The sequence below is a fragment of the Siniperca chuatsi genome, linkage group LG9 (genome assembly GCF_020085105.1).
Source record: "Siniperca chuatsi isolate FFG_IHB_CAS linkage group LG9, ASM2008510v1, whole genome shotgun sequence".
In the NCBI taxonomy this organism is placed as follows: domain Eukaryota; kingdom Metazoa; phylum Chordata; class Actinopteri; order Centrarchiformes; family Sinipercidae; genus Siniperca; species Siniperca chuatsi.
In genome coordinates, this window is record NC_058050.1 from 13,309,869 (window position 1) to 13,322,840 (window position 12,972).

A 12,972-nucleotide genomic window follows, 5' to 3' on the forward strand; every position below is an offset into this window, starting at 1 on the left:
TCTGACTGTAACCCAGTGGTTCCCAACCTGTGGCTTGGGACCCAAGAAAAGTCCCAGGGGTCTAGAGATAATGGATAAGAAAGAAAAATATGTATTGCCTATTTCTGTTTATTTTTTCTAACTTTTCTCTAATTACGTTTGTGAAATATTGGATAGTTTCACCTATGCGGTAATGATTAAGTCCTTTAAATTAAACTGTCCAAGAAGGAAAAATCATGAGTAGGCTAGACTTTGCTGGGTCACAAGCCGAAAAAGGTTGGGGACCACTGCTGTAACACCTTCTAATTGCCAAGGACTGGAATGGAAACAATGTAACTAGAGCTGAAACAATTTCTGTCGATCAACAGAAAATTAATCACCTATTTAGATAATCAATTAATCATTTTAAGTCATTTTCCAAACGTAAATGCTTATCATTTGTAAGAATTTGCTGCTTTTATTTGTCTTATGTGATTGTAAACTGAATATATTTGGGTTTTTGGACAAAACAAGCTATTTGAGGAGGTCAAGCTGGGCTTTAGGAAATAGTGATTTTCTGACGTTTTATAGACCAAATGATTACTCAATTAATCAAGAAAATAATTGGCAGATTAATTCATTCATTAATTCATTCAATCATGAGAATAATCGTTAGTTGCAACAACCTTGCAAAATAATACGTTTCATACATATTCCTAAATAAATTGTATTTACTGTGATTAGATTATTTAATTCAGCTAAATCCAGTTATATTGCAGAACAAGAGATGATTGAAACTGGTTGGTTTCTGAGTGTCTGGGAAAATAATGAAGCTGCCATGAGCAATGTGCTTCGTGGAAGTGACAGGGTTCAAAGAGAGCACAGAGGGAAGGACATGTGGGCGTCATTAGATTAGTCCAGTCATGGCTCCTGTTTTGTCCCACTTCAGCTTGAGGCTTTGGACAACTCTTTGTAGTTGTTTTTTTTCCCCAGATCCACCTCTCGTTCACGTTTTATACAGGCTAAATTAATGCATAAAGTAAGTCCTTCTTCTCCTTCAAGAACATTTGGTGAATACCGTTCATCCCCTTTATTTAATAGGCTAATTTATTCCAGCCACAAGACCACGCACTGGTAAATAAATGGCATGGACATTTCAGAGTGAAAAATATAAACACAAGGATGCAGCATTGCTGCATAAAGCATCTGTGGTGGCTAACCCAATGGTATCATATGGGAACACAACACAATTACTGAAATCTTTACGAACATGTACATGAAGATCACTTTAAGATATCTCAGTTTTATGGAGATGGAATAAGCTGCTTATAAGGTTTGGAGATGTATTTAAACATACTTCATGTGAGCCACTCTAGTTTTAAGCTTTTTATGGACCACATGCAGAAATAAAGCTGTTTGGCTCTCCCTCAGTGTTATTTCCTGTTCTATGTGTAAAGCATCCAAACAGTGACATAATAGTGAATATTTAACTATGGGACGGGCCCCTGAATGATGAGCTAAGAGAGACTGCCATGTTATATGAAAAGGCAGATTATGTTTTTAAAGATGATTTTAAAGGCTTTTCTGCCTAGTAGATGTGCAGTACAGAGGGTCGGATGCTTGAGTTTGCACAATGTTTGTATTTTGTTTAGGAACACACAAAACATTTATAAAATGTGACAACATTTATTTTTGTTTCTTTATTAGTCACCTCTGACATTCAACATCAGTGATACACACTCAAAATCAGCACATTTCAAGTCCCTTAAACCAATATGGTCAATATAATCTGCTTTCAGTCTGCATGATAAGGGAACATCAAATCCTTCAGATACATGGACATCCATAAACTGTAGGGACATGTTTTTTAAGAAATTAACTTAAAGATCTGTTTTCTTTACTTATTACAGGGCAACTATTGACCATAAGTTTCAGCATCCTTCATTAGTCAAACTACCACAGCTGTTTTTTCAGGATGGATCCCAGGTCTACAACAAACTACCGCATGCAGTAAACCTGACAGATGCAAACATTAATATTGTGCAGTATGTTATATACAGCTCTGTCCTGACTTGTCTTTAGTAAACAAAACCATATTGTCGTAAGTGTCATGACCTGTGAACACAAGCAACAAGGATGGCACCCATACGCAGCCAAAGCAGGCAAGACTGGTAAAGATCAGGGATTTATTGACCAGATTAAGGTACATGAGGCAGGTAGGTAGGCAGGTATAGGTCCCAGATTGCAGGGTGAGGGGTGCAGAGATCTGAGGCTTGAAAGCAAAGGTATGAGGTGACAAAGCAACTATCTGGCAAAGTATTAGGGGACATGGGAACAGGTGAGGAGGTGGGCGGGGAAGGTCAGGTGACTGGGACTGGAGGGAAAGGGGTTATTGCAGGACAGGAGGGAGTGGCTGGATGTGGGGGTGAGGTGACTGGGACAGGAGAAAAAGTCAGAGGACATCTGCTGGACTGGAAGAGAATGGCAATGAATGGGTTTGAGGAAGTGGGAATGTGGCTGGAAGAAGGGACGGAGAGGCAGAATGTGACAATAAGAGCTGGAAAGAGTGCTTTCACTAACTGTACCTGACTACAGTTTAGGGTAATGTTTATTGACCTTATTATTCTGGTGGGAAATATAGCTTTATACCACTACTTTTATCTCACTGCTGTAGTGACTGGTTCATTTGCAGATAAAGATTTTACACAACAAGCCCAAAGAAATGATGCAGTGCATTAGACTAAACTACTGTGCAGAGCACCAGTTTAGCAACTGCATCATTAAAGCACTACTATTAGACAACACTGGGTTTTCCAGATAATAGGCTAATTTATTCCAGCCACAAGACCACGGGTAAATAAATGGCATGGACATTTCAAAAAATCTAAACACAGTGTGGTGGCTAACCCAATGGTGAACATATGTGAACACAGCACAATTACTGAAATCTTTACGAACATGTACATGAAGATCACTTTAAGATATCTCAGTTTTATGGAGATGGAATAAGCTGCTTATAAGGTTTGGAGATGTATTTAAACATACTTCATGTGAGCCACTCTAGTTTTAAGCTTTTTATGGACCACATGCAGAAATAAAGCTGTTTGGCTCTCCCTCAGTGTTATTTCCTGTTCTATGTGTAAAGTATCCAAACAGTGACATAATAGTGAATATTTAACTATGGGACGGGCCCCTGAATGATGAGCTAAGAGAGACTGCCATGTTATATGAAAAGGCAGATTATGTTTTTAAAGATGATTTTAAAGGCTTTTCTGCCTAGTAAATGTGCAGTACAGAGGGTCGGATGCTTGAGTTTGCACAATGTTTGTATTTTGTTTAGGAACACACAAAACATTTATAAAATGTGACAACATTTATTTTTGTTTCTTTATTAGTCACCTCTGACATTCAACATCAGTGATACACACTCAAAATCAACACATTTCAAGTCCCTTAAACCAACATAATAACCAAGTTTTCCTCCTCAGAACATAATGACATGTATATTTCATAGATGTGACTGTAATACTGGTGCAAGTTGGACTCAGCACTCAGTTTTAAAATTTAGTACACATTAAATAAGGCAAGAAAGTTCTGAGGGAATGTGGCCAAAGTAATTATTTCAGATTGCAGATCACGGCGAGGGCTGCTACAAAAGTGACATACTCCTGGAAATCAACAACACCATCCCCGTCATTATCCAGCGCTTTGAAGAATTTGTCCGCTTCAGCTTTGTTTGTAGCCTAATAAAAAGAAAAACAATAGGAGTTGCAAGTAGATTATAAAACACTGTAAAATATGTCAAAGAAGCATTCACAGCTCTCTGTTGCAACAGTGCTACTTCTTTTATACTTACCTGAAAACCCTCACTCTTGAGCAGGTCAGCGAGTTCTGCCTTGGTCAAGGTCTCTTTACTTCCTTCTTTTCCAGCGAACTTGTCAAAGGTATCCCTGAGGATTACTATTGCATCCACAAGCCCTGGCATGGTGGCTGGAACAAGAAAATAATGTTGACTTTGTAGTCCAGTGTTTATTTTTTTATTCATTTTACATGGCTGTGGTAATGCAGTGATGTGGTTGTGCTTCATGCTACTTTTAAACACATGGATTGGACTCTACTGCTTTGGAATTTTTTATTTTCCTTCTCTCTAAGTCTTGCTCTTTTGTTTCCTTGTCATCTTATCTATGTCCGTCATTTCTAGTGACCATTGAGAGACACGAGACATGATTAAGTATGGGTGGTGCAACAAAGAAGCAAATTGGTAGTTTGGTGTGAGAGGAAAGTCTGCATTTTCTAAAACAAGGCGTCTAAACGCTATCCTGCCTTTCAGCACTGTCTGCTTGCCCACTCACTTCACTGGTTGTTTCTTCTCAACGGCTTTGGCTCGGCACCGTCATACACTGTTCTCACTCACTAATTTTCAGTTCCTCTCAGGTTTCCCACCTTACTGCATGCCTGTAGATCCTTTTAAACAACTTTTCATTTGTTTTATATGTTTTTTCCCCCCTGAACCCTGTGTAGTCTTGATTTACTGAATTCTCACCAATTTCACAATTGTTGCTAATTATAATAATTCTTATAATTGTACCATAGATTGACATGTTAATCCTATTCAGAGGCAGCACTCTACGCAGCACACAATCCACAACCAGAAGCTCATTCATGCATCTCATACCACATAATGCCACTGCACATATGTGGTATCAACTATTAGATAAATTAAATGCAAAATGGTTAATGCTATATTTTAAAAAGGATTTTGAAAACATATTTCCACTTACCAAAATTGTATGAAAACTGGTGTAGCTCGACAAGATGGAAGAGAGAGATTTGTGAAGAGAGCATGGACACAAACCTTTTTTAAATAGAGGTTGACACAACCCATTTCCAAGACCCCACCCCTCTTTCTGTCTTTTTTTCTTTCCTTCATGGGATCACCAAGAAGCCCAATTCTTGCATTAGTCCCTGTTTTTATTTTCCAGTCAAATGTCCCTTAATGAATTACTTTCTAACCATTTGAAAGTCCTCCATGTAAGATCCTCACTAACACATTTATGTGTCAATAATTAAACACCAAATGGGACCATTGTTAATGGAGAACTTTTACTTTTAATGCATAAGCTCATGTTGCAAGTAATTTTTACTTGCTATATACATAGTATTGCTAATTTGAAGTAAAAGAACAGGATATTACTTACAACACTGTCAAATTGGCAGCATTTTGTCTGACTAACATTACACCAAACAGTAAGCTTTGATGAGTTACCACGGCAACATGGAACAGCAAATTTAATACTATTGTACGACTCTTATCTCATAATTTATTTTACTACTCCATGTCAGCCCAACTTTGTGTCTCCATTGTTTTTAATACAGTCTTTGTATTCAGCATTGTGTCCTAGAGGAACAAAGCAACAAGTTCAAAAGACTGTATCCTCCAGGCTTTTGTATTTTGAGTCAGAACCTCATCATGAATCAACAACTTGTCTCTGCACACAGACAATATGTTGCAACTGTGGGTTGTTGCTAAAATCATAATCTGTGAGGGGTTGGTATTAATGAGAGACAGAGACACCAGTACAGACAGTGGGACAAAGACAAAAGCAGAAGATAGGCGTGGTCATGAGGCACCATGACTCGCTGGTAGAGAATGTTTGTGGATACCAAATGTGCCCTAAACAAACCATCATGCACAGATGATACTGTCCTCCTTCCACAAACACGCCAACATCTACTGAAAACTATCTGCGTAGTGCATCAGCCATTACAAATGGTGGAATGGTTTCAGAACTATTGTGATAGTTAACCCTTTCCCAGTCAGGATTTTTCCACAGATTCAAACAGACTAGGGACCGTGTAGTGTGACTGCGTGGTAGAATGATGTTGTGTTTTCTGAGTTCCCATGGTGCAGCACAGCTGATTGTGGTAGAGTCCTTGTGGATTATCCAGTTAATTAGAAGGGCAGTCCAAAGTCTCAAACATTTACTAAACCTAATTTCAAAATGATTCTCAACCAAATTCTGTCCTAACTGTATTATTACAGTTAGTTAAGTTTTGAAACAGCCCTGACACAAAATGCAGGACAAGTTTCAACCACTTTGCCATTTGTTGTAAGATTAGTTTGGCGGGGGAAAAGATTTGAAGGAATGCACCAGATAACCACAAGAGTTTGCACAGACTTTCATGGATGCCAATCGATGAATCCTCATGACTTTAGTGATCCCATGATTTTTCCTCTAACACACCACGAGGTTGACATTAGTGCATTTCACTGTGCCTAAGTAATGCCTCAGAGGGTCACTAGTTTGGCTGTAGACTCTTAGTCTTGTTAAGATATTTTATGTTATGTTAAAAAACGTAAATCTGAAAACTGGAAAATTATTTGACTGGAGTGTGACACACAGCAGCAATATGTGCAGATATATCCAGCACTAAACTTCAGGGAAGTTTCAGGGTTCCACTCTTTAGTTTCTGATATGTCTTATACATATTTTAACTACACTTCAGTTTACTATTTGTGTGGACTACAACTGGACTAAAGTATTCTTATAGTAGTAATACTTTAGTAAGTAACGTAAGTTTTTTAGGAGACTTCTAACAGCTACCTTTAAAAGTACAAGTAAAGGCTTATTTTTTGCAAGTACAACTTCAGCAACTCCAGCAAAAGTGTGCCGTCTTGGTCTTGGTTAGTTTTGGTTTTTACTGTAGGAAAAGTAAGTATAACATAAGTATACTAAAAATTGACTTTTCCGCACTTTTTTTGTCAGCTAATGCAAACCTGCAGTGTAATACACTACTGCTAGTGTTTAGAGCAGGGCTCTCTGCTTTTGCCAAAACAGGATGCTGTTGTGTGCTGTGTGTACTCTCTGCCTCTCCCATGGTAACAACACCAAAACTTTCCACTACATCGGTTGATTGTGTGTGTGTATGTGTGCGCAAGTATGTTTGTTTACCTCGAACAGAGGATTTCACAGAGGAAGCAGCCAAATTACATTGTAAAGTACCGGTTTCTACTGAATTAAAAAGAAAGAAAGACTATAACCTTCACTTGTGTTTCCCCCTGTCTTCGTCCTCATTCTTTCTCTGCCCTGTACTTTTCATCTTTTGATAAAAGTTTCTCTGCTTGGTGCTCTTTTGCTGAAACATGTACATAAAATGCAAAGTTATATGATGTAGTCTACACTGATGTGAACAAATCATTCACTTCCTGATTTCCTGAATTAATGTAGCTTGATCAAAAAAAAGCCTGTTAAGCAGCGCCACTTGGGCAAGAGTGTGTCATAACCCTGTCGAGTTAATTATAGTTTATGAGCTATGGTTTGGCTGAATGTATCCCTAGTGTAGCGAGGAATGATAGATTAAAATTGGAGCTTAGTTCTCTTGGCAGTGTGGTTTTAGCATAAAATAATTCTGCTGCTACCACGCAGCTTGGTTTACGATGAGTCATTGGACAGCAGGAAATATGAGACCGACAGAGTGCAACACAATGGAATCTGAGTTTGCTCCGTGTATGACTCTCTTCTTTGCTCTGTTTCTTTCTTTGTGCTTTATTGGCTCTGGTTTCCATTGTTTCTGTGCTTTGTCAGTTTGTATTATTGCTGCGTATGCTGGAGCTGTTGTTGACAATATGCTCTTGTAAAACAAACAAACAGTTGGTAATTTGACTGTTTGCAGTATATTATTAAATATTGCCCTTTTTACATGTGCAGTTACACTATAATGTCCTCCTTGCACATTCGCTAACTCCATATACCGCAGCAAACAGTCTAACTCCAACAACGCACCATTCATAAAAAGTAACATCTGCTGCCAGGGCTCTGTTCTGGCTGTAGCTGTTGAGCTTAGAGAGTGTTTTAGGAGCTTTTAATTGTTCCGAAACTCATTGCCTGCTTGTGGATGTTAATTTTAAATGGATATCTATCTGCCCTATAGGCATTTCTTTCCTATGGAGGACTTTGCTACAGCATTCTAGTGTACATGTGAGGTTTCTGTTGTGCAGTTGTTGATTTGACTATTTCTGACCCCCCTATAATAATGTATGATGTTATGATTTATAGGGATAACCTCATGTTTGTAAGTGAAGCATTTTGTGTTTAGAAAATTCTTAGAAACAAAGGTGCTGTCACAGTCTGTCATGTTCTCTCCAGCCACTCCCCTTCACTCTGCACTCCCTCACCTGAGTACTAATGCCAAGCACCTGTCACCTCGTACACTCCACTCACCTATAAAACCCAGCTCCTCACCACAGTCTGTGTCCGGTCTCGTTCAGACACAGGATAGAACGCTTGTTCCCCTGACTCTACCAGAACGAAAACTACTACCAGCCTCCAGCACCCAGTACCACTATCCTGGCTCCTTCGTACTCCAGTCCTCCGTGTGTGTCACTCCAGCTCCTGGTCCCGTGTATCTCTCGTCTTCCGTGTGTGTCGCTCGGGTGTCCAGCCTGGTGTGAACCGAATCCCCTGTGTTCAGCCACTCTACTCCCGAGCTCCACGATCTCCATACTAAGGACAGTATACTTCCCTCCATTATCTATCCACTCTCCCTGTGTTGCAATAAACTATATCATAACCTTCCTTGTGTCTCTGGTCAGTTCTGTCTGTAACAGGTGCCGCCTATATAGCCTCTTGCCTCCTGGGTAGGGTGTTTCTTCTCCCTGTATGAGGTGTGGTCAGGTGATCCTTCTAGTAGAGACTTGTGATGGGAAGATTGCTGAATTAGACAAACTGAAGCAGGGGGATGTTTATAAGTGACAGCAACATACTGTACTACAACATGCATTCACTTCGTTTACTTTTACTCTTCTGGTGTCTTTGTGGAGTAGAATAGGCCTTAGGGTTAATTTATGCTTATCCTACTCCTGGAATAGATTGCTTCTGCAGCATGTAATTTGGGTCCCTTACAGTCTAGTTATCAACTACATTTGTTATAATGGATTTACACAGAAATACGTTCTTGTTGTATCTGGAAGTTTCATGCCACAAAGACTCCAAGAGTACATTTAAACTGTCACTTACAGTAATATTAATTTGAAAGTAGGATTATTGTATGGCCAATAGCGTTCTCGTAGAAGTTTACTTCTATTGCCCCACCAGGCACTAACTGTTAATATAAACCTGCACAACCTATTCTAATTGTACAGCTACTTTCTCATGCAAACAGGTTAAGCATTGTATTATGTATGTGTTTCTTTTCATTAAAGCCTGCAGCAGCACCTTTAGACTGCTGGAATGTGAGTGAGTTAACACATTGGGGAGTGGATGAAAATCCACTTGAATTTATGCAAAATGTAATTTAAAATTAGTTTTAAGGAAATTGTTATGTCAACAGAAAAGTGGTATGCATTCCTGTTGTTTGAACCTAACATCTCTCCCCTGAGCAAGGTAGGTGTGCTATTGAAACCTTTGAAGGGATCAGTGGCTAACAGCTAACCCAAATGACTTTATCAAAGAGTTTATTTATTAATGTATGAATAATATAACATTTCTCTGCAAATATGGCAAACTCTGACTCTCTTGTGTAAGCCTCTTTCTTATGGTTATGCAGAAATATGTCAGAGTGCCTTCTGTGTTTTGTTCCTAATAAATATCAAGCAATCCACTGTGCATTGAGGGGTTGAGAATTTCATCACGTTTCAAAAGAGATTCTTTAAGACTTAAAAGGAGAATCCAGCCTCCCCATGGCCTTGTTAAGCCTGATAAACTGATTATTATAGTTAACGACATGAAGTGCATCTGAATGCTGAATAAGAAATAAGAAAACAAGTGAATGTGTAATGTATAGATGTGTATTGTAACTGTGTCATGTAAAGTGAGTGTGTTGAGAGACTTAATTTAATCTCAGGGTTTTCAGTTTCTTTCTAAATCAGCTTCTTCACCTCCTCCTTGTTTAACTTGCCATTGTCGTCAGCATACTCCACAAATATATCCACAGTAGCCTGTTCCAGTCCAGCCATAGCTGTAGCTGGACAAAAAGACTGAGATTGATTTTGAGTTCTACAAAAAGAAACACAGGTGTTAATGCCTTTGAAGCATACATGATGAACAGAAAATCAAGTTGTTACCAAGATTTTTTCAGACACTATATTATCAAGTCTTATCAAATCTCTTAATATTGGTAAATTTGATTCATACACTGTCAGACTAAAGTTTACAGGTAAGAGTTAACAATGAAAGAGGATGAAAGTCAATGAAAGAGGATGACAAATGCTCAGTGCTACTTGTATTTGCAGTAGCACCAAATAAAGCTTTAGTAAGTGTAAGGAATTATTCTCAACATTTAGATCAATAATAATGCTATCAGCTTACAGACAATATTTTGTCATTTCCTTGCACGTGTCAGGCTTTTTTTGCACTTGTTCATGCTTTGATTCAGAATATATTACAGCTATTTTCTTTCCTTCCACAAAACTAACTCCCTCCATATCTTTGCGTCGATTCAAAGTTCACGTTCACCAGGTGAAGAGAGATCACGTCTGTGTCACCAGCTTGGTCCCAGATGAGACTGATGTTAGACTCAGGGATAAGCCTCTTTTTATAGGAGCAGAAACACGAGAAAGAAAGAAACACACATGTGGTGGTTCATGTTCTGGAAATCTGGCCCACTCCCCACAAACCAGCTTCACCAGTCCTTTTGTGCCATACTGTATAAAAAGAATTTATCATTGCTCAGATTGTCTATAGAGAAAAATGTTTGCATTTCTTGACATGGATTATATGTGTATCTGCATGCATTGATGTGTGAAGTGTTTTGTTAACAGGTTGAGTAGATCATCTAAGGTGGGGAAATCCTTGTGTTGTCTGTTGTGTGATATCTGGGTTGCCAGATCTCACGAGAGTGTGTTGCAGGTCTTGAACAAAGTAAATTTTCTCCTGATTTGTCTGTCTGAAAAATGGCATTTTAGCGAATGTTCGGAAGATATGTGGCTTGTGAAAAATGGGTCCAATATTTACTTCAGTGACTATGGGGTGAAAGAATAGGTCATAATCTGTACTCACGTTCACTTCTCCCATTGGTGAATAGACTCAGTACCTGCCACTAGTCACCTAAAGGGGCGGGGCAGGGGTGAAACCCATGTGACACAGAAGCAGGAAATAACTATTATTATTATTATTAGAACTGGATAGCGGACCCCAAGATGGTGCCTATTCAATCCAATGAGAATTGCTCGCCTAGCTTCCGGGTTTACTTCTAGGTATATGGCCCACTGAATATGCACAGTAGTGTTTATCCTGCTAGCCCCACCCGCGAGTTCCCGCTTGGCCCATAGACTTTACATTGTGATGACATCACAGATGTTTAAATCGCTTTTTTTATAAATATAAAACCTCCATGGATAAAACATTCATAACAGAAAGAGTCATAATTGACCTTGTTTGTAGTTCTGTCAACAGTTTTACAGTGGCCTATAAAATGGACCACCAAAGATGGTTTCTGTCATTTCAGATAGTTCTTATCACGCTGATGTATGTTCAGGTTCAAGTTTAGTTTTAATTAGTTATTTGATGCTATAAAAAGGGGGTTTCACGTCATGATTGACAGCTGAATAATGATCGCAAATTAGTCGGCCGGGCTGCACGGGGCCTCGATACCGTGGCTCTAACCCCGATCACTACTGTGCAGATATACTTCATTATTAACCATACCTTAAAATAAATTTCCAACATTTTGGGAAATGTGCTATTTGCTATCTTCCCCATGCCTTCAGTCTTTGTGCTATGCTAGAATATGTCATGCAGCTACATCTGTAATAATAATAACTTTATTTATATAGGACCTTTGAAAACAGAGTCTACAAAGTGCTTTGACAGACAAAGCAAAGCTTTGTATTGAACACAGATTAAAAATGTTTGATCTTCTCATGCTCTTGGTAATACTCCACCCAAAATCTATCTTTGGACAGGGGCGTGTCCAGGGAGTGGCTGAAATCTGATTGGCCACCCCAGGTGTCACCCCATTATCTTAAACTATGATTGGCTATCTGCCCTGTTAGAGGACCTTAGTCCGAACCAGCTGTTTGATGAGTATTTTTTGAATGTGCATTGTTTTCTTTTGTATGTAGCTTACTTTTGCAGGTACAATTTCTTTCTGAGAACTTAAAGATTAAAGTATGGAAGCTTTATAGTACATTTGTATGGTGCCACTATGTTGTGATTGGTAGGTCTATTTATCTTTTAAATAAAACATTTAAACATAGGAATGTAAGCAACTGTAAGATACTGTAATGTTAGTTGTAAGTACATATGAGAAATAGTAAATTAATGCTATTCCGACGTGTGTGTGTGTTCTTATTTCATGCCACCCCTGCATAAGTTAGTGCCCCCTTTGGGCCACCCCATTCAAAAAAGTCTGGACACACCACTGTCTTTGAAGTGTGTAGTAACACTGTAAACTGCGGTTTTAAAAACTTTACAGGGGCAGCACTTCACACACACACACACAACTGTAGCGGTGGCAAAGAACGAGGACCCATGTGCAGAAACAGACAGGAGACAAGGCAAAAACTCAAACTGAAAGAAGGGCTGGGCGAGTGCTGATTGTTGGCAGCTGCAAAGACTCAGCTCTCAGCCAGGGAGGCAGGTAGGGACCCCTGGAGGATGTGAAAGATAGCACAGGGATTAGTATCTGCCAGCATGAGAAAACTATCCACCAGTGTGACACACGCTATATTATTATTGGTCAGGTGTTTCAGTCCATAAAGGTGATAACACAAATAAAAATACAATATATATTTAGAAGCACTCAAACAACAAATTTCAAAGAAAAACAAAATACAGTCCCTACAAATCAAATTGGCTGTAGCGCCAAACATTATACCATAAACTATAAAGGTAAAAGCGACACCTTACACAATGTAATGCAATTCAATACAAAAGTCCAAGTAATAAATGTTTTATTTGTGAAGTTTAAAATATTTAATAGCTGTAATCAAGCTGATTTTGGTGGAATTGACTCAGTTTTCATATGAAGTTCATTTGACAAGAAGACAGCAACATAAATTATTTGATTTTAAAA

At 38.7% G+C, this 12,972-nt stretch overlaps 1 protein-coding gene across 1 annotated transcript; it reads right to left on the minus strand.

Moving 5' to 3' along the window:
• Positions 1-3,331: 3,331 nt before the first annotated feature.
• On the minus strand, positions 3,332-4,896 carry LOC122882173 (ictacalcin-like). The gene is made up of 3 exons (XM_044209276.1): positions 4,740-4,896; positions 3,815-3,948; positions 3,332-3,701 (listed from the first exon to the last, which is right to left on the minus strand). Exons 1-3 carry the CDS (start codon positions 4,801-4,803, stop codon positions 3,576-3,578), a joined length of 324 nt encoding a protein of 107 aa, XP_044065211.1. The 5' UTR covers positions 4,804-4,896; the 3' UTR covers positions 3,332-3,575.
• Positions 4,897-12,972: the final 8,076 nt, after the last annotated feature.